Source organism: Myiozetetes cayanensis, unplaced genomic scaffold (assembly GCF_022539395.1).
Source record: "Myiozetetes cayanensis isolate MyiCay16 unplaced genomic scaffold, myiCay2020 scf9, whole genome shotgun sequence".
NCBI lineage: Eukaryota > Metazoa > Chordata > Aves > Passeriformes > Tyrannidae > Myiozetetes > Myiozetetes cayanensis.
Genome location: NW_026088185.1, coordinates 33,538,402 through 33,559,127, shown reverse-complemented (window position 1 = coordinate 33,559,127; position 20,726 = coordinate 33,538,402). Strand labels below are relative to the sequence as shown.

General features: G+C 40.7%; 1 protein-coding gene across 1 annotated transcript in view; it reads left to right on the top strand.

Annotated features, from left to right (window-relative positions):
• The window catches only part of LOC126653040 (von Willebrand factor D and EGF domain-containing protein-like), a 169,745-nt gene that overhangs the window by 33,775 nt on the left and 115,244 nt on the right, over positions 1-20,726 (top strand). The window contains exons 2-4 of the mRNA XM_050340516.1: positions 3,652-3,836; positions 13,207-13,435; positions 15,989-16,221. Coding sequence (XP_050196473.1) covers positions 3,652-3,836; positions 13,207-13,435; positions 15,989-16,221 — 647 coding nt within the window. The remainder of the gene's footprint in view (positions 1-3,651; positions 3,837-13,206; positions 13,436-15,988; positions 16,222-20,726) is intronic.

Sequence of the window (20,726 nt, the reverse complement as noted above, 5' to 3'; positions counted from 1 at the left end):
AGACTTCCTGCTCATTTTCCCTTGAGTAGTTCTGGATGCTTCTGCCTTTTGCAGGAGGCTCTCTTCTTCCCAGCAAGCCCACAGGCTGCCCCTCATTTCCCACACATCGGCTTTGTGTGAATCTCAATCTCCAGGCATTAACAGCAAGATTCCTTAGGGCTTCAATGGAGACAGGCTTCTCCCCACAGGACTTGCTTTATCATGTCACCAGAGTTACTCAGATGCCATTTTTACTTAGCAGCTGCAACAGGTATTATTATTTGTTTGCTTTTTGTGTCAGAAAAGAGCTACTCAGTGCCTTTTTGCCACAAGTTGCTGCTGCAAAATTGCTATGTTTTTTAAAAAGAAATAAGTTTTTAAGTCTAGTAAAGCACAACATCCTTTTGTTTAAGTAACAGTTCCTTGCCTTTATTGAGGGTGATGGTGTTTGAAGAAGCAGTTCTTAGCAGGAGACTAAAGCACCAGCATTTAATTCCAATAGCTCTGGACTGAGAGCCACAGAATCTCACTGCACAATTTAATTCCTTCCTGAAGGAAATATGAATGGTCATAATGACCAGTTCCCTGAAAAGCCATCATTTGTTTCATAAGCCTTTTTAATACAATTATAGGAATAGAGCTGGATTCAATTAAATTTATAAGTTTCTCTTACGTAAAGAAATTAATATGCCCTTTTAAAGACAACCTAGTCTGCATACCACAGAGTAGCAGTGACTCCATACAAGACATGAATGTGGACTTTTATTCTTCCCTGAAACAGGGGGGATGATTGGTATACTGAGCACTTCATCACTCTACACAAGCTTGACACCTGTACCTGACTTTGTCATGAATTAAAAATGCACAGGAAGGCTTCCTCTGATTAGTGAAGCTGCAGCCACCGTAAGGTACAGGTGGGAATCTCTCAGGTGAACAACCAACAGGGCTCAGCTGTGTCCTCTTGTTGTTTTTAAATAACATTTTTATAACGTAGTCTGATTACAGCGATTCATTTATTTCTGCGGGAAAGCCAGTGGTAATTAACTTGTACCATGGCCTGCAATTTGCATGTTAAAGTTTACAATCATTCTGTCATAGGGCCATAATAAGCACTGCTTAACAAGGAAACCTCAGTAATTGAGGGGTTGTTCTGCTCACGACGTTCTGCAAAACCTGGGTGAGCTTTCACAACGCCATCGACTCCGTGAGCTCCGGTCTGATCTGCACCAGGGAGGGAACAAAATCCGTCAGGCTGACTCCAAGGGAGCTGACAGCGGATCAATTTGCCTTGCTGCCTCCTGGATGACAGCCTCCAAGCATAACTAAACCCAGTCAGAGGTATATTAACACGCTCTGACAGCTAATAGAGGGTAAAATGGGCCTTTAGAGGTGGTGGCTGCTTGAGCCAGGGCTTCATATGTATATTCCTTAGGGAGTGAACACATGGCTCTAGTCCCAAATTCTGCTAAATTTAACAGGTGAACGCCCCTCTCCTTAGAGACCTTGCATGCCTGTCCTGTGTGCTCCTCCAAGTCCCTCCCTGCCCTTTGCCAGTCCCATGTGCAGTGTTCGGCTAATAAGAGAAACAGCATTTTCTGAACAACTGCAAACAAAACTGTGTGAAGGATGAAAAATAATTATCCCTGTGTCAGAGTCTAATATATTTGCATTGTTTAGACAGGGTAGTTAATCACTGGTAAGAACACAACGTGTGGTGCGAATTTGGATTATAACTAATACGTATTGAGCAGAAGGCTATTAATTACATTTAAAGGCACTATTTGATATTATTATGATTATTAGTATTGATAAAGTGAACACAATTAATTATATTACAATGTTTTTGCAGGATTTCTGTGGCAATACTGTACAAAGAGCTGTTGGCTTTCAGACTCCTTTGTCTTTTTTTCAGAAAGGAGATAACTCAGGCAAGCAAAAAGCATCACGAGCCAAGATTCTGTTCCCATTAACACTCCCAAAGCACTGAGTGATATTGAAGGGGGCAGTGAGGGTCTACTTTTTTTTTAAGGGTTTTTAAGTTTGGGTAAACTTTTCATTTGTGTAAAATAGTTGGTCTGCTGAAATGTCACTTCTTCCCTTGGGTTGGAATTAGCAAAGGACAGTCTCCACACGGTCCCCAGAAAGGACTTCTGAGGAAGATAATCAGATTCTAGATTTTTTTAGAGGTGCAATATTTCCAAGTGTTCCCTCTCTAAAATGGCTCTTACCTATAGAAAAGAAAAGCTTAGGGCACTTCTTTTTTATTTAAAAAGGCAATTGTATTAATTCAGCTGAATTTTGCATTGGAATTGCAATGGCTTTGACAGTTTAGTTCCCTGAAAATTGCAATAAAGGCTCTGTTACGCTACATTTTGTCCCCATTCGTCTTGTATACCATTGCCTTGCCTTTGGCACAATCAAAATAATCTTTAAAAATAGTACCATAAATGGATTGACTTTGACCTTCTGAGTATCTTGTCAATAAAATAAAAATGATAAATGTGTTTCAGAGTGCCACTGGCATAATATTAAAGCAGAGTCACAATCTGCAAAGTGACATTTGAAAAATTATGCTGTGGGGAGGGGTCTTATTCTCTGTCAACGCTGTCACATAAATAAACCCTATTTACAATGAAAAGGGGGTTTGCTCACTGCCAGGTTGTGCAGTTCCTGTGACTTGGCCTCTGCCTCTTACATCATCATTAGCAATTAAAGATTACTGCAGCAAGAAATTAGCTGAGCCTTCTGTTGCTGATGCAGAGCAGCTCCACCTCAGTCTCCTCCTGTGACCCTCTAGCACTGCTGACACAGTGAAAACAGGCTTGGCCTCATCAAGAAATGGCTCAGATAACCACAGAAAGGCCCTTTTTTCTACATGATCAGCTCTTTAAACTTCTAAAAGAATTATTGCAAGGCTTCTTTTTATTAGGTGATAAGTAAAGAACCGAATATTCTGTAAAAAATAAAGAGTTGTATGAAAATAAACAGGGCAAGTGAGTAAACAAACACATGCCAAGGGGCAGCAAGTTTGGTTCAGACTTTGAGATGCACACACAGAAGCTCTGATGTATTTGGTTTTATGCTTCAAGTGAGCCTGACCTATGGCTTGAATATTTGCAAGCCTAACTTGAGCTGATTTCTAAAAACCCTGTACTGTTATTTTTACACCATTTATTTTTCCCCTTTTTAGCATTTCTTGTTCTCATTCTTCTAAAAATGTATTTAAAAGTATGTGAAGTGCACTTTTATGCTTAAGCATCAATTTATATAATGATTAAAATGCTCATGCATATAGTAAACTAAATTAAAAATTAAATTAAAATTAAACCCGCATATATTTTCAAAGGTCACAGGGCCTTGGAACCTCAAAACATTACTCATTTTCTGAGGAGAAGTGGCTCTGTTAATCACTAAAGGTAGGCTGAAATCATGTTAAAAGGGTAAGGTTTCTGGTCTCGATTCAGATATGATGAAAATCTAGACAACTAAAACATTTATGTTACCAACCTTACAATTCTATATATTTGATTCTGAATTTGATCTTTTCCTGGCGTTTGCCTTGAAAATTAGCTCAATCCTGAACTGAATCTAAACATAAAAGGACATAGCCCTCTTTAAGCACCTGTTTACAGTACCCAGTTGAATTAACCTGTTTAACACTGCCCTGTCCAGCTCCCGAGTGCTCACCGGACGGACACCGGATCCTCCGCAATCCCCACCGGAGCACCAGGTTTGACTCCCTGGAGCTGCAGAGAACAGCAATTGAGGAGCTGGTGTGTGACCACTCCCTGCCACCAGCATGGTACCGCTTCCTGATCCACGGCAGGCCCGCAGAGATGCCAACCAGGTGCATCGAAGTCAGTAAAACTTGAGCACTAACCCCGGGGAACGTGAATCGACCCTCTGGTGTAGTTTTCCTCTCCTTCCATCTCTATACTCTCATAGCCAGCAGACTGCAGTGAATGAATGGGAGTGGGAAAACCGCTCTAATGATGATAACAGTGATAATAATGACAATGATAACAACAACAACAATACAACAACAAAACCAACAACAGTAGCAGCACTGTCATATCCAAGGGCATTAGTCAGAGACTGGGATCCCTGTGCCCTAAGCAATATTCAAATGGACTAGGCAATATTCAAATATAAAACCAGGTGTTTATCAGCTCTAGAGGGAGATATTTATTAATCCATATATGTCACTGGAAGCTGTACTTTTTTCCAAGCAACTCTGTTGCTTTAAGAATGGATTCTGAGACCTGGCTCTTTCCCCACATAATTTATTGTGAGTTGGGAATATGTTCTTCTCACAAAATCAAAAGGGATAAACTCAGAAAAGGTGATTATTGAAAGAGATCTGTAGTGATACAGAAAGAAAAGCTGAATTTGGGTCTTTTTCTGCTATTAACATTTCTTGCATTCTTTAGTCTTGTTAATATGCTAATGGATTTCTAGAGCCAAAAACCCTCCACCACATAAGATTACTCTCTAAAAGAGACAAACCAATAATTATCTGGGTTTATGTGTGTTTAATATTTATGACAATAACATTTAACTTGCAATCATTGTTGCCAGATCAACTTGAGCCCCCAACTAAAGTCATTGCCACCTCAGACAGCTGAGCTGCAGGAGGTTAGAATAATTTCAAACACATACTTAAACAACATTATCCTGAAAATAATAAACTAATTACCCTAAATTACTTTAAAAATTTAATATTCAAACTAGAGTGCTGGGAAGTTTGGTATCAGATGATTCTACCCAAGCTGGAGAACCCTCTCAAAATTATCAAAATATGATTTATATCCATTCAAAAGGGACCTGTGAGCTCATCACAATACAAGTATATCTTAATAATCTAACATTTAATGAAATGTTTAGAGAGAGCTGTTACTTCTGTGGGATTTCTAACTCGCTGCATACACAGACCATAAATCCAATTAACATGAATAAATTGGCAGGATTAATACTGAAATATTAATTTCATGGCAGGTCATCCATGAATATACCAATGCATTATGCAATTTTTACAAATTGCTCTATAAGTCTATATATGTTCTATAATATTATTTATTTTGTCATTTTATTTCAAAAGTTTTGAGCTTGCGGCAATGCTTGACTGTATCAGATTTCTTTTCAACAATACATGCTTTGTTTCTTTTAATCTCTTCTCTTGAGTTTTTTATTCAAGTTTGTGGAGCTATATTCATTAATTTAGTTTCTTATCTTGTAACATAATGCTTGCCATTGGTTTCTTCATTATCCTCTGAATGACAGTAAATCTCTGCTTTGCCATGCTGATGAAGGATTACATCTGTTAGATGTCACAACTGGAAGAATGTGCTTCTTTTAGATCTTCACCTTCTAAATCTGCCTCTATATTCTATCTCTTCTACTTAATTAAATCATTGTTTAATTTGGTTTTCCATTTAATTTGAGCAAAACCTCTGGAACAAAATAATTTAAATTAATAACTGCACAGCTTTCACTCCTTAATAAGCAGTTATTATTGGACATTCCAGTCTGGCTGGAGTGAACTGATTTTAATTAAACAAGTCAAAGACAAAGCCCTGAACAGACAGAAGAGAAAAGAGACCAAATAAAGCCTGACAATTTGGGTGGAGAATCAAAAAGTACATTACTCCAGCATCTTGTAAAATATATGCCTGGTGATACCCTGTTGATACTGGCCTGATACAATCAGCTGCTTATCGATGGATAAGATTAACTTCTTAATTCAAAGTGCTAGTAAGTAATGGCTTTTGTCACCCAATTGAGCTTAGAAGAGATTTAAATCCTAATGGAAATTTAAAGGTCCTGCCCAGTGTGGGAGAGAGTTTCAGGAGGACAAGTGGCATCTGCTGGGGAGACACACGAGAGGTGAGCACCCAGAACAGGCTGTGGGTCCTGGGCAGGGGTAGCTGACTCCTCCAGACAGGCTCTCAATGCCTTTGTTCTCAATCTTGCCATAAAAAACTCTCCACAGCAAAAATGTGGCCCTGTCAGCATGTACTTTCATAGCCATAAGAAGTATTATATTCAACAGAGAGGAGAACCAGGTTCTATAAAGATGTGAGAGCCCCAGACTACAGCCTTGTCACAGCTAAGAGCCACAGCAAACTTCACAATGAAAAATGAGTAACAACTATTAAAGAACCGCTTGTCATCCGCTAATTTTATAAAAAAGTGAGAAACAAAGGGGAAAAGGACAGAAGAAAAACGCAAAAGCTTCTGTGTCAAAGAAAGTGAAAATGTTAATTGTATTCCTGAACTCTCTACCCCTTGAATCCAACTGCTGTACATACATTATTCCTCCAGTGGCGAAATGGTTTTGATTGAAACAGCTTTCCAACTTAGGCTTTGCCTGCTGAATTTCTCAGGGAGGTGGGGAGGGTAACGAATGATCCTGACCTTCCTCCCTCTATTTCTTCCTTGCCTTTCCCCCTGTTCTCCCAGAGGAGGCACAGCAATTACCAGATCCTGGGCATGCTCTCTTGGCCACAGCCACTTCCCCATCTATAACCATACCCTAGTAGAAAAGCAACACAAACTTGTAAATTGTGGATCCCCAGGTATTGAGGCTGCTGCCTACAGACCACAAACAACAGTTTGTTCTTCAAGAACTGCCCAATTCTCTGTGAAAGGCTAAAAAACATTAAAGGAAGAAAGCATAGGGAAGCTTTTACTAAGATTAAGGCAGTGTTCTAAGCAGCAAGAAAGAATGCACAGACATGGCCAGACCTAGTAGTAAAATGACCTTCAGAGGAAGAAGAAAAGTGATAGAAAAATTAAAGCTCAACAGAGAATCCATTAAAAATACAGAGGAGTATTTCATTAACAGCTAGTATGGGAAAAACATACATCAATTACAGAAATTTCAGCTTCTGAATTAAAATTATATAGGGTATATGCATACATCTGTATACATGTACATATGGGCAAGCCCCGTGAGAGGCATAAACACTGAAAAGAAATGTGACAGAATCTAACACACCAATGTTTTTGAAGATCTGCTTCACAGTCTGTGGATTACAGCAGAGCAGTGCACACTGCTGCCTGTAAAGCAAATGCAAATGCCACACCACACTCACAGCAAAGCCAGAAATAGGGTTTCAAATGCACTCCTTCCCCTCATTTACATGGGGGTAAAAAAGCATGAGTCATACTCTGCAATTTTAAGGAAAAAATGTCAATTAAGAACTTGATTATGCAAAGAGTAATTGATTCTGGAGCCAGCAATGATACTCCTGATACCACACACATGAGTCAGCCTTCTCAAACAATGCTCATATTTTCAGCTTTGAGTAGTCAATTGCACGCAGTAAATAATAAGCTAAAAAGAAAGGGATTAAAAACAGAATCACTGCTGGAAAAACTGCCACTATCAAACACTTGTGCTCTGAAACAGAGGATTCCTGGTACCATATTTCTTGAGTGGAGAGATTAATGCAAATGTTGCATCGCTGTTAACAAAAACCACTGCACACCCACTGCTGGGGTGGCAAAAACATTCAGGCTCAGCACCAGATCCTGTCAGCTCAAGTTCAACCTTTCAGAGCAGCCATTGCTTTACTCTGGGTTTCCTCCCAGTCTTAAGGCAGTCCTTTGGTTGACTGCATTTCCTGCAGTCCTGCTGACAGGCAGGGCAGAAACCTTCAGTCACCTCTTGCCTTACCGTGGTGGTCCACTGGTCCCAGGTGCTTGTCCTCACCAGCAGCTGAATGAGTTTTTCTAGAGGGAATGGCAGGAATGGGGGAATAATTTCACCTTTGCACATTAACAATCCCCAGTAAGCCTTGGTTCAGGGCCTTCTGGATTCAGACATGGATTGTATAAGACTTCTAGAGTCATTTCTTCCCCACGAGCCAGTCCCGTGACTGTAATTTTTGGCACTCACAATTCTGTAACAAGCTTTCCTACAGGTTAGTTATGGTTACAACGCTCTGTTTGGGAAATGCCCAGTAATACCTGCCTATGATGGTGTATCAATATTACTTCCAGTACCTTTCTTCAGAAATTTGATCCTCTAAATCTGCAAAACCATCTCCAAATCTGTATATGCTCTGAATACATGTACAACTGTACAAGTGCAAACAGAAGGACGTGTCATGCAGTAAGGGCTGGAATTTTCTTAACGGTTGCATTTTCAACAACACAAATTTACTCTGATATAGGATCAAATATAGGCCTAAATGGTAATCTTTGGTGTATAAAACAAGGTCATGTTAAAGCACTTCAAATCTAACCTGCCTATGATGCTTAATATTTCAGCCCCTGGAGAAGGAGAAGGTTTATTTTTCCCATACTCAGTTTAATTCCCTCCTTTTTAACCTGTTGTAGAGCATTTTATGCTCACAATAGAAACACATCTCAGCTGCATACTATTAATTTAGTATTTTGTTTCAATTTTTGCTTTGCTCTGAATCCAACCCTACTTTGCTTTGCAATTGTTCTAAGAATTTAAAAGCAAGTGACACTTTCAAGGTATTATTTCATCCATAATTTTCGTTCTCACACACATTTCTGAATATTCCAAATCATAATGGTAGGTATTAAGAGGCTTTGTTTTCCTTGTTTGTTTTTCATACATACAAAAAGCCTTCTGTAGAAATTACAATTGCAGCCTCTATTGTTCAGAGGCATGTGCTTAAAAGAAAACACAAGGCACCAGTTTAATTGCTACTACAGATATTCCTGACGTAAACTGTGAAGTTCAGGCCCAGATTGAAATAAAAAATTTTATTTACTTTTACTTACTGCAAAGAAATTCAAAAAAAGTAAGGCGAAGTAAAGTTTTGAGTGGATAACAGATGCAAACTCACAATGCTTTAACTGCCAACCAGCAGCACACCAAAAAGCCTTCCATCTCCATCCAACTAAAACAATGCATTTCTCACATATGGTGCTACTTATTTTTAACAGCATAATTTCAGCAATCCCCCAGTGACGAGAACAATCAAGCTTGATTTCTTTGTGCAATTACGAAGAACCGTAGTGTTCAATCAATCAAACTTGTTGATACTCCAAACTCCAGCCTAATGGAAGGAGACATCATTGGATTAAACAATAATGGTTTGTCTCCTCTTTTCGGCAAAGAGGGAACAAATTTTATTTTTTTTTTTTATTTAGGTTTGCTAAACTGGAGTATTTAAATGACTAGCTGGTGGCTAATTATGAATCAAAAATACTTAATGAATGCTTACCTGCCACATAGAGGTGTTGTGAAAATTAATTAGGTAAGGTTTACAAAATGCTTTGAAGATTAAAAACACCACTTAACAATAATTGGATGAAGTATGCAGGGATACTGAAGAAACCTGGCAACAGCCTAAAATCTCCCTTTTGTGTTAGAGAAGTTCTCCTTTGTGCAAGCTGTGTCACTGGATTCCTAAACTCATGGAGTTTGCTCCTCTGTGAAGGCAGCTGTGTAATTCTTCTTCCTTTTGGAAATGCTGAATTATGGTGTGAGATTCCCACAGCTTTACAGGATCCTTAGAGCATCAGTGGCTGTAGGTGTTGCAGATAAATGATCTATCCTAAATGCCAATCATTTACTACCTCTGTATTTAATTTTCTGGTTACTTTGCCATATGACAGCTACAAAATTTAATGCTAATTATGCCACAGCTGGGACTCAAAAACTTTGGCTCTTTGAAACCTCTTCTCCAAGACTTTGTATTTTTAACTGTCTTTTAATTCACAGAGGTCTCATGCAGCAAATTCTTTTGGCTTGTTGTGGGGCAACTTGCCTGACTCAGACGGACAGAATGCAGCTTGTAGAAGAAAATCAATTCATGTATGCCGCAGAGCTGCCAGGAAATCAGAAATACCTGATTTATAACAAAATTCTTCCCTGGCCAGCCTGTAATACTGCATTATAGCTTATTACAATAACTTTCTGTCTCACAGTCTGACTTTTCCTGGGTGCAAAATCCCTCAGGAGGGTTGGCTACTGCTTGTAATTTGTGCACATTACACAACCAACTATCTCGCTCGTGGGATTTCGGCGCAGGATTTGCCAGGACAAATCCAGGGTGCCGACGATCCCAGCGGGGGGTTATCAGGAAGCCTGCACACAGTGCTGGGGCTGACGTCAGTGATGCTAATCCACACTTTCTCGAGCACTGAAATAGCTCACAGACTTGTGGAGAGGATAAATACAGAGCAAGAAAATCACCCTCCTCTTATTTCGGCGTTTTGTTTTTTTTCCTCTCTGTGTTAACAAGGGCTACAGACCCACTTTTACGTGTGGAACACTTTTTGTCCTTTTTCACAGCCAGAATGAACTCACATCTGTCTATTTATCTACATGGCCCACAGCACAGCAGATAGGTGGGTATCTCACTAATGAATTATCTTCCCAGCACTGCTTCAAGGCAGGGAAGTGCTGTTACCATCTCAGCCACCTCCACCCCTGGTTGACAGATAAGGAAGCGAGGTACACAGAGAGTAAGTGATTTATTTGCCCAAGGTCAGGCAGCAAGCAGAGAAACTGAGGCACTGCCTGTGCCTGGCCAGAGGCAGCCCAACAGTCACACTCACAATGGCTCAGCACTGACGTGTTGGCTCCAGTGACATTGGTAAAGGCAGCATCAGATGGACACATTAGCTTATTTTCAGCAGTAAAAGGTCTGTTACAGAAAATCCTAAGAGTATTTTTTCAGTCTGTTGAGACACAGATGCAAATGTGTCTTGACACACGGTATTTTCAGGAGATCGAGTCACCTCAAAGTGATGAAAATCACTATTCAGCAGCAAAATATCAGTAGCCGGTGGCAACAGCCTTTTGCAGGAATGTTAACAGCACTGGGAATGCTTCCCATGGCATCTGTGGTGCCAGCATCCCTTCTCCTCCTCTTCAGACAGTGAGTTCCAGTGCAGCCATGGCATCAGTGGAAGCACAGGACTGCCACGGGAGGGATGGGTGAGCTCTGCTGTGTCTCCTTTCCAAACCATTTCCTTCAAGGCTCTGTGAGCTTGTGCACACCTATTGAGCTCCAGCACTCACTTATCCCTGCTGCTCTGCTACCCACAACTCTAATTTTTCCTGTCTTGTGTGGATCAAAACACCATCAAGGTGCACTCAGTAATACCCTGCATTTTAGTGTAATTTTTTCAAAAATAATGTTTCAATCCTGCAGTCTTTACTCACACATGCAAAGGCACTGCAGTTTTCAGTTTCCTTGTGTCAGAGGAAATTCCAGGTGTAAATATCTCATCAAGAAGAGTATGAAGCAGAGACCACTGAGCTCCAGTTCCCATCCTTCTCTCTGCTCCCATACATTTACACTGGATGTTGTTTTTTCCATTCTCCTGGGTCCGTTCATTACAAGTTTATGCTCATAAACGTGCCTTGGAAACATGCTACATCACCAGATCTCACACTCTAGGTCAAAAGTTCGTCAGTATGCAACAAATTCCTGTCATCTGTATATTTCCCATCTCAGAGAAGACTTCTGTCCCTTAAAGCTCTAAATAAATAAATAGAACAAATCTCTTAAAAGGTGTGACTTTTAAGGAAAGGAAGGGAAGGGATTGCCCTAAAATTCCACCTAAAAGCATTTCCCTGTTGATCCCCTCTTCTCCTTTGTCAGCACAATGCCAGCATGTTGCTCCTCCCCAGGGACCAGCTGCATTGTGTGAGCTCCAGTGCCTTCTGCAAGAACACCAGGACACCAAACAAGAGGGCAGGGTCAGCCTCTCTGCTCAGCTGCTGCCACATTTCAGGGGAAAAAAATTTTGGGCAATTTCAGTGGCGTCTCTCTGGAGTCCTTGTTTTTAGAAGCCTGAAAATAATTAGTTCCAAATGGAAATCAGACTGTGTCATGCCATAAGCTTGATTTTCTTCAAATAGCCTTCATTTTGTGGGTGTGCACCCCTAGTCCCCTGACCCTGCTTCCTGGCTCATCTGACTCCCAGGTACAACTCAAACTGCGGGAGGGCACTGGTGCATGACTTTAAATTTATCCTTTGACTTTCACCACTTCCTCTGCTGTCACAAACAACTTTTGATCTTAAAAGTGAAGCAGCAAACCTGGACCAAAGGGAAAAAATTGTGGGGTTGTTTTTGTTTGGGGTTGTTTTTTTCAATTTGATTTATAGCCAAACAATTCAAGTTGTTCCCCCATTCAGACCGGTAGAGATGGTTCACTATCTCTGGTTGAAGAAATGCAAAATGACTGCAGCAGTCACGCTCTGCTGAATAGAACTGATGTCTGACACTTAAATTATTGTCAGTATTTGGTAATACTTTTCAAACTTTAGCTCAAATACCTCTGTGCTTTGCATATTGGCAAATGCTAGGTAATGGTGCAGAATAACGAGTCACCATTGTAATTGGCTTTGTATATTTAATAAGGCTCTGATTATACCTAATCTCCTCACTGAGGTACTTAAATTAAAGACAGCCTTGGAGAATCATGTTCCTTTAGTCAGTGGAAAGAGCAGGTACAGAGGGCAGCTCAAATCTGAGATGCCTGAACATCTCCTCTGTAAGTTGGGAGAGGGAAATCAGTCTTAAACAACTTAGGACCGACTCCTTCTGCTTTGGGATTTCCTGTGTTCAGGGTATTCAGGGAATTTGGTAATAGATAAAAGCCTGAAAGTAAAAACAAAACAGATAAATTATTAAGTCGTGCATATGCTGCATACATGTTTTGTACATCCTGCATATGTGTCTCTCTTCAAGAATGAGTTAGAGGTTCAGGCCCCAAATATGTGTCCAGTACCTGCTGGAAGGGTAGGGCAGGAGCTGCCAGGACCATGGCAGGTGAAACTGTAGCTGTTTTGGAGGCAGGTGATGGGGTTTGATACTCTGAGCATCACCTGGTGCTTCAGGATGGTCCTAACACCTTCTTGTCCCTCATGCTCTGTCAGCTTTTGCTTTCCTCTGCCACAGATGAAGCATGGATGTGTCCAGCCAGCTGATGTGGCCCAAAGGTGCTCCCCAGGGAAGGGATCTGGCCTGTTTACACGCTTTCATCTTTTTCATACAAACCAACCAACACCAGAGGAAAATACTTTGGAATCCAGTTATTTTGTTCTTTGAGACTTTTATCAGCGTAAAGTCACCTCTCTAAACCGAGCAAGACATTTTCATCCCCACCTACACATCCTTTTCACTGACCCTCCAGGTTCACCACACTCAAATTCCTGGGTTTTAGTGATTCTCCACGGAGTCTTACGGCACTTGCTGCAAACGGTTTCTTTTGTGTCCATCCTCAGATGAACAAATGTGGGACACAAGCTCCGGTGTGGCTGTCTCTGAAGTCTGAATCCCTGCCAGTCCCTGGAGAGAGCAAGAGGCTCACAGCCTGTGCCACCTGGCAGGTCCTTTTTGGGGGCACCAGGGACTGCTGCTTGTTTCGGATACCCATCGCCGTCAGGAACTGCGGGGAGTTCTTTGTGTACCTCCTGCAGCCCACTCAAGGATGCATGGGCTACTGTGCAGAAGGTGAGGGTTGGAAAGGTATTTATCAATAAGATTACTTATGCCTCTCAGGCTGGGTGTCCAAAGGTCCTGGTGCTGCAGTGCACGTCTCGGTGACCTTGTGAGTCAAGCATCACTCCCGGTAAGACGCAGACCGTGTAGAAAATAAATCACTGGCAGTCCAAGGTGTTCCTGAAGAATAGCTCTTATTACCAGTGCAAAATGTAATCTGGTGTGTATTACTGAAGCGCTCTCTGCTTGGTCACAGCTCACATGTAACCTTTCCTCCTGTCTTTGGCTCCACTTTGGCTTGAAGTTGCAAAGCTAGTGAGTGGAGGCATCTCAGCTATAGTGAAGCACTGTATCCAGGATACTGTCTCTAAGGTCTGTTCTTATCTTTAATAATCTAGTACCAACCCTCCCCACCCCTCCCCACCCCCCAAAAAAAAGATAATTCTGAAACTCTGTAAGTAAAAAAAAAAAAAATAAAAAAAAATCACAAACTGATAACATCTTTTTCATGACATTTATATAATTGTTCTCATCAGAAATAATTTTCAGCCTACTACAAGAGATGCAACCCCTGCTAGGTATCTAGGAAACAAAGGAAAAACAGAAAAGCAATTGCTCATTCAGTTAAACCTTCTGAACTTTGGAGCATGTTCAGGTGCATACAGATTTCATCACAAAAAGACACTTCTTTCTCAAAATGAAAAAAATTTACTTTTATACTTTCCTTTCAGTGTTTTGGACAGAGATATGACACATTGAGAAACTAGGGTTATCAGCTTTCAATCAGACAAAACCCAAGCTTAAATAAATTTTAAAGAAAAAGATAACTATTTTCTTATCTTTTTCAATATTTTAATATTCCCACATGAAGATGAGGAAGGAAGAAAGGCTCAAAGAACACGAGATTAATTCACTACTTGAAATAAAAAAATATCTATTAAAATAAATGAAACGTTCCTTCTCAGAAATTACTTTTTAACTGAATAGTCTCATTTTTCAGTTGAAGCTTGGCTTTTTTTATAAAATATAAGATTTCTGCAACCCTTGTTCAAAGAATTTTTTTGCCAATACCTTTTGGGTGGTTAATTTTGTCCTTTCTGTTGATTCATACCTGTTTAGTGATGTAAATCTGCCTGCATTTTTCCTAAAAGAAAGCTTATCCCTTCCCATCTATCCCAAATCAGTGACTTGCTGCCTTTTCCTTATCACTGCTGTTGAAACTTTCACTTTTTTCCTTGTCCTTTCAGTGAGGGCCAGTCCTCCCAAGTCTTTTCTTGCCTTTAGGATGTTGTTGCAGTATTATGCATTGTATAGAAAGCACCCAAAGTTTTTTACTGGGGGGGTTTACCTCACTGTCTTAAATTCAGCTGTAAACTTTGCACCACAAGAGCCCCACACAGCCCCAGAGCCGGGTCCTGCATCGACACAGCTCAGTGCAGGGGTCAATTCCCCAGCCCCTTCTGCTGCAGGCTCTGGAGCAGGACACTGGTCAGCACTTCTGAGCTGCGAAACAAAATGAATTTAGAGCTTCAGAACTTGTCAGAAAGGACACAGCAACATTTGTGCTTGCTGTTCCGCTCACATCCTCCCATGAGCTGATCACCTAACTCTGTCCTTCTGGGAAAATTTCCTGCAGAAAGTCATGGTGTGACCCACAGTTTGAGGCAGCTTTTCTTAGAAACAAATCAGAAAAGGATATAAACACCTCTTTACTCGTATTCAAAGTAACTTCTTTCTTTTTCTTTCCTCTTGTTATCTGCTCTGGACAGATGTTAACACACTGGTTCTCCGTTCTGCTATAACAGCTTCATAACTTATTCTCGTGGGCTCCCATAATATTTTCTCCTCCAAAAAAGTTACTTAATTTATCCTTTCAAGACATCTGAACCAGCTTCATGTTCTGTTTGAGTCTGTGTCTCCAGAGATGAAAGAACATCTCCCTACGCTATTATACATCTTTTTGTTTCTACTTTCTAGGTGAGTTTAACAGGAAGAAAGGCTTCAGACTTCATTACCTGTTGAAGCCTACAGAAAGCAGGCTGTATTTTTAGAGCAATGGCATTATTCTGGGCAGAGGGAGACTAACCTGAGCAGACCTGGCCTAGATACATCCCAAAACAGCCTGGAAAGGATCTCTGCAGCATGGCAATATGGCCTGGATGCTCTCTGAGAATCAGTTTACCTCTGCAACATAATGATTTCTCATATCTCTTCTGTGCTCATTGCAAAACTTGGATCAAAAGGCTGTGCTTCAGGGAAATGCAAAGCTGATGGCCTTTGCCAGACTAATTAATTTGTATTAATCTGAGTGCTTCATTTCCATAAAATTTCTCTTACTGCAAAATAAAAAGAACACACACACACTAAAAAAAAAGCAGGTCAAATATTACAGCAACAGTGGGTAGTCAGTACACAATTAGCAATTTTTGCATTTCACATGAAATACATTTTCTTGCTTGCATGGTTCATAACCAAATCAAATCAAATCACCTTCTTGCGAGGCGAACAATTGCAATGTTAAAATAACACTTTGTGTTACATCCTTCTTTTGTTTCCCTCTTCCAGACAGACTCACGAGCCTGTCTTTGCAACCAGTGATAACTCCCGAGCTCGTGCGAGGTCGTGTCCGCCTGAAGTGCACCTACAGCCACCCTCCCTCCAAGCCCCAGCTGCAGTACGTGGTGCTCTGGTCACGCCTCTCCAGCCCTGGAAAGAGAGAGCAGATCCACCGGGAGGCCACCCTGGAGTCGTTTTCCTACGCAGAGATGGACGGCACAAACCTCAGACTGGGAGACACGGTAATGCCGCCCTGCCTTCAGCAAAAAGAGGTCAAGCACCTGGGGAATCAGAGCCCTTTCTTAAATCTTTCCTGTGTTTTTATCAGTGCTGCTCCTCACTCCTCATACTTGCAACTGCTGTGCTAGAAAGCACTGAAACAGTTTCATAACAGGATTATTAAATAACATTAACCAGATTCAGGACCTGTAACATTTCTTTGAATTGCAGTAAATTCATGGAAGGTATTTTACTACTTTCCAAAGGCAACTTGAATATTTGCACTTACATTACAGCTTTAATGCTATGAAGTTTGTATAAGTGATAGGTACATCTGCCTGAGCCAATTTTTGTTTGGTACTTTTCATATCTTGAAGAGTGAGAATTTGCAGTAGAGGCAGGCTCAGCTATATGCACTCAGTAATTTTTATATCCATGGATCAGAGACACAATAACATCTTTTCACAGAAGAAAAGGATAGTACATTTTAAAATAGAGGGAGGTTTACTTTATGGTCTTTTTCATGGCGTTCTGCCTCTGTGATTCCAAATTCTTGGTTCAATAGCACGCTGAAAGATAGAGTTCATTACAAAACAATCTTTAAGAAGTATATTTGATGGCTTACACAGCAACACAGATCTAGTTTCAACAACAACAACAAAACAGAAACCAATATGAGATGTGAAAAAAAAATTGAGTTGTGTATGAATTCATGGCCTTTCATGCTACAGAAACAAGACTTTTAAAGTTAAATTAGGTTCATAACTTTTATAGGCAGAGGGCCATTAGTGATGCTACAACAAACTGAAAGAATAAACAGGGATAATGGTCTTGTGTTAAAAGTAGGTTGGAAATAGTCTTGGTATTTTGCAGCTCTTTGAGATTATGGAATCATAGAATACCAGGCTGGAAGAGACCTCAAGCATCATGTGGTACAAACTTTCTTGGTAAAAGCACAGTCTAGACAAGGCAGCCCAGCACCCTGTCCTGCTGAACCTGAAACATTTCCAATGTTGAGAAATCCGTCACTTCCCTGGGGAGATAATTCCAAGGGCTGATTGTTAACTTTGTGAAAAAAAAAACTCTCTTTGTGTCCAATCAGAATTTCCCCTCATGTTTTCCATGTTACTTCTTGCAAAAAGGGGCTCTCCATCTTCTTTGTAGCCACTCTTTAAAAACTGGAACATGGTGATGAGGTTGGCTTTAAGCTTTCTTGTATCAAGGCTGAACAAATCCAGTTCTCTCAGGCCTTCCCTCACATGGCAGCTTCCCAGGCCTTGGATAATCTCTGTGGCCCTTCTCTGGACCCTCTCCAGCCTGCCCACATCTTACTTGTATAGTGGTGATCAAAACTGAACACAGTATTCCAGATGTGGCCTCAGAAGTGCTGGATAGAGAGGGATGATGGCTTCTTTATCTCTTCAGGTGATGCCCTTTTTGATGCAGACCAGCATCCTGTTGGCTTTCTTTGCTGCAGCAGCAAATTGTTCGCTCACACTGAGTTTTTTGTCCACCAGGACCCTGGGGTGCCTTTCCACGGTCCTGCTCCCCATCTGGGTAGATCCCAGCCTGTGCTACTCTCCTGGATTATATTTTCCCAGGTGGAATACCCTGCACTTCTCCTTGTTGAACTTCATGAGGGTCTTGTTAGCCCTCTCTTCCAGCCTACCCAGGTCTTCCTACAGGGTGCTCTCCCTTTCAAAATGTCAGTTTCCCCACTCACTTTGGTATCCTTGGCAAACTCTGTCAGGGTATTCTTGATCCCACCTTCCAGACCACTTATGAAGACATTAAACAGCACTGGGCCCAGTATCTCACTGCTCTGGCTGGCCTGGCTTACTCCCCAGTTGGTTGCAAGGGTGTGAGTGTTGCCACTTCAGACCCCATCCCTGAGTCCTTCAGTTTAAGGTCCACCTCACCAAGCTGGCCAGACTGCTGCCAAAGATTTCCTTGCCTCTTCTAGATAGGTGGATCCCATCCTTCCCTAGGCAGATGTTGAAGAAATTATTCTAAACTTTTTTTCCAGCTCTTGAAAGGATAAGTCATTTATAACAGTAGCACAATCTAGATAGGATTGTTTTTGTCGTTTCTCCTCATAATTATGCCTCCTGAGTTCAGAATCTGACTGATGATGCCCTCACATATTATGAGACAGATAATTCTGCCAGTTTAAGACAAGTTTGTGTTATGAAGAGATATTTTCATCAAAATAATTTCACTTGCAATCACTTCAAATCTAGTTTTAACAATCCTGAGGGATTCACAGAAAATATGGTTCTGTTACCTAGTAGCATTGCCAAATCTTTATAAGACCATTTTTATTATATCAAGTTTTCAGTAAGCCCTTCTTTGTCCTCTGTTGAAACTACGTGTTTAATTTAGTGGGTTTAGTGAGACTAAAATGTTCTCTTCCTTGTTAGATTTCTTTAAAGGTCCTCATGGCCTATTTGACTAATTATAATTATTCATAAATCATCACGGGTAAAAACCAAGCGATGAAGCTTCAGCTGTAACTGAGAATTTACTTTTACAGAATAAAGATTAAAAAAGGCATTTCACCCTGTTTTCCATCCTGGTCTGGATGTCTAATTAGAGTCACAAAGGAGAAGCCTATCCCCTCCAATGGTGTAAATCTGATGAAATTTAGCAATGGTAGGGCTACCCCAGAGGAAAGGTGATGGCACTAAAAGGAGAATCAAAGCTTGGGTACCAAACTCTTCTGCACAGAGGCAGCTGGCAGCTTCCACCTGCCCACGAAAGATGCAGGTGGAAGACTATTCTTTCAAGCAGCATGGAAAGGGAGGTCAGATTCCCCTGGTAGAAGCCATATGAGAGAGGAGACAATGAATTGAGAGCACTTTCCAGTTCTGTCTCCCCTTCTACATGCACAGCCCAGTGATATCCCCCCCAGGGCTGTGCACTGCCAGGGTGTACTGCTGACATTCAGAGCAGAACTTGTTCCCCAGGACACAGAATTTGCCCCCAAGAATGCAGAATTTGTAGTGCTTCAAAACTGTTTCCTTTTTTTAACCTTTATAACTCTTCATCTCTACCTGCATGATAACTTGCATTTGGTCTCAACACATTCATGACCTGAAATCGGCATCTTTGTTCATTTCTTGATAAAAAAAACGCAGCGAAGCAAAAAGGTGGTTTTTTTTTTTAATCACCTAAAAGGTGGTTGATATCTATGCTACTTTTTATCTGTAAAAAAGTCTCCAGGTAGTAAGTCAGTCACATAATAGAATAGCTATTGATATATTTTAATACACAGTCAAACCTTAGAAAAGGGCTGAGATTTACTGGTCGACATTCCTGAACTTGTATTGACTAAACAGCCAGTTATTTTTTAATAGCCATCATGTGTCCTTTTTTTCCTCCCATCTTTGGGCTCCAATTTTTTTTTATTTCAGACAGTAATGTTGGCAGCATAATGTTCACGAAACTATTGCAGCCTTAAATAAATCTATAACATGCCACTATTTCTATATAAACTGTGAAAGAAGCCTACTCCATCTGATATGAAAATCCTGGCATTCCTAAGCCTTATTTATGTGATAGTGACAGAGGTCATTTCATTCCTCGAGGCAGAGCCATCTATAAATTATAGTGGTGCACTGTGAGTAATGAGTTATGGTAAGAAAGAAAGGTGTTTAGAAGAAAACTGTGCAGATTTTGCTCAGCACAGCAATCCAAAAGTTCACATGGTGAGGAGTAATTGTCACTGTACATAAACCACGATGCACGTTGTAAAATAAGAATGTTTAAGCAAAACCAGAATTTCTGAGCTCTGTGATAGAAGTGGCTGCTTTGCATGGAACTCTACAACAGCAGAATAATGCCCTAAGACAAATTACTGCTTATATATATGTATATATATTTATAATATATAAGCCAGGTGTATGTATATATTTATTATATATACTTTTATTATGTTAAATAACTATTTTTCCCTCACAAGGGAAAAGGTGTGAAATTTCATAGACTGGTTTGGATTGGAAGAGACCCCAAAGATCTTCTAATCCCCCTGTCATGGGCAGGGACACCTTCCATTAGACCACACTGCTACAAGCCCCATCCAACCTGGCCTTGAACACCTCCAGTGGTGGGGAAAGAGATCCTACTATCCTATTGTTCTTGGTGCTAAAGCCAGATCTTGCAGAGCACTTACTCTTCATCTCTCAGGGAAACAGGATCTTTGTCTCATTAGCAGTACTTCTAATAGAAGAGGTCCCAGTTCAGCTCATGGGAGAAAAGAAGCTGCTGGTCTCCTGCAGAAGCCCACACCAGATGATGGATCCAGTACATTTATTGCACTTAGCTTAGATGGAGAATCCCTGGCATATGGGTTCACAAATGTTAAAACATATTAAATCTATACCCATGTATATATATACTCCAAGCACTTAGAAGTTCATCTTTAGGATTTGCCCCTTCTCCTTTCCCAAAAATAATAAGCTCTAAGTTTACAAACCCCCAGTCAGCACCAATACCCAGCATCTCCTCTTCAACTACTTCATGCTCCTGG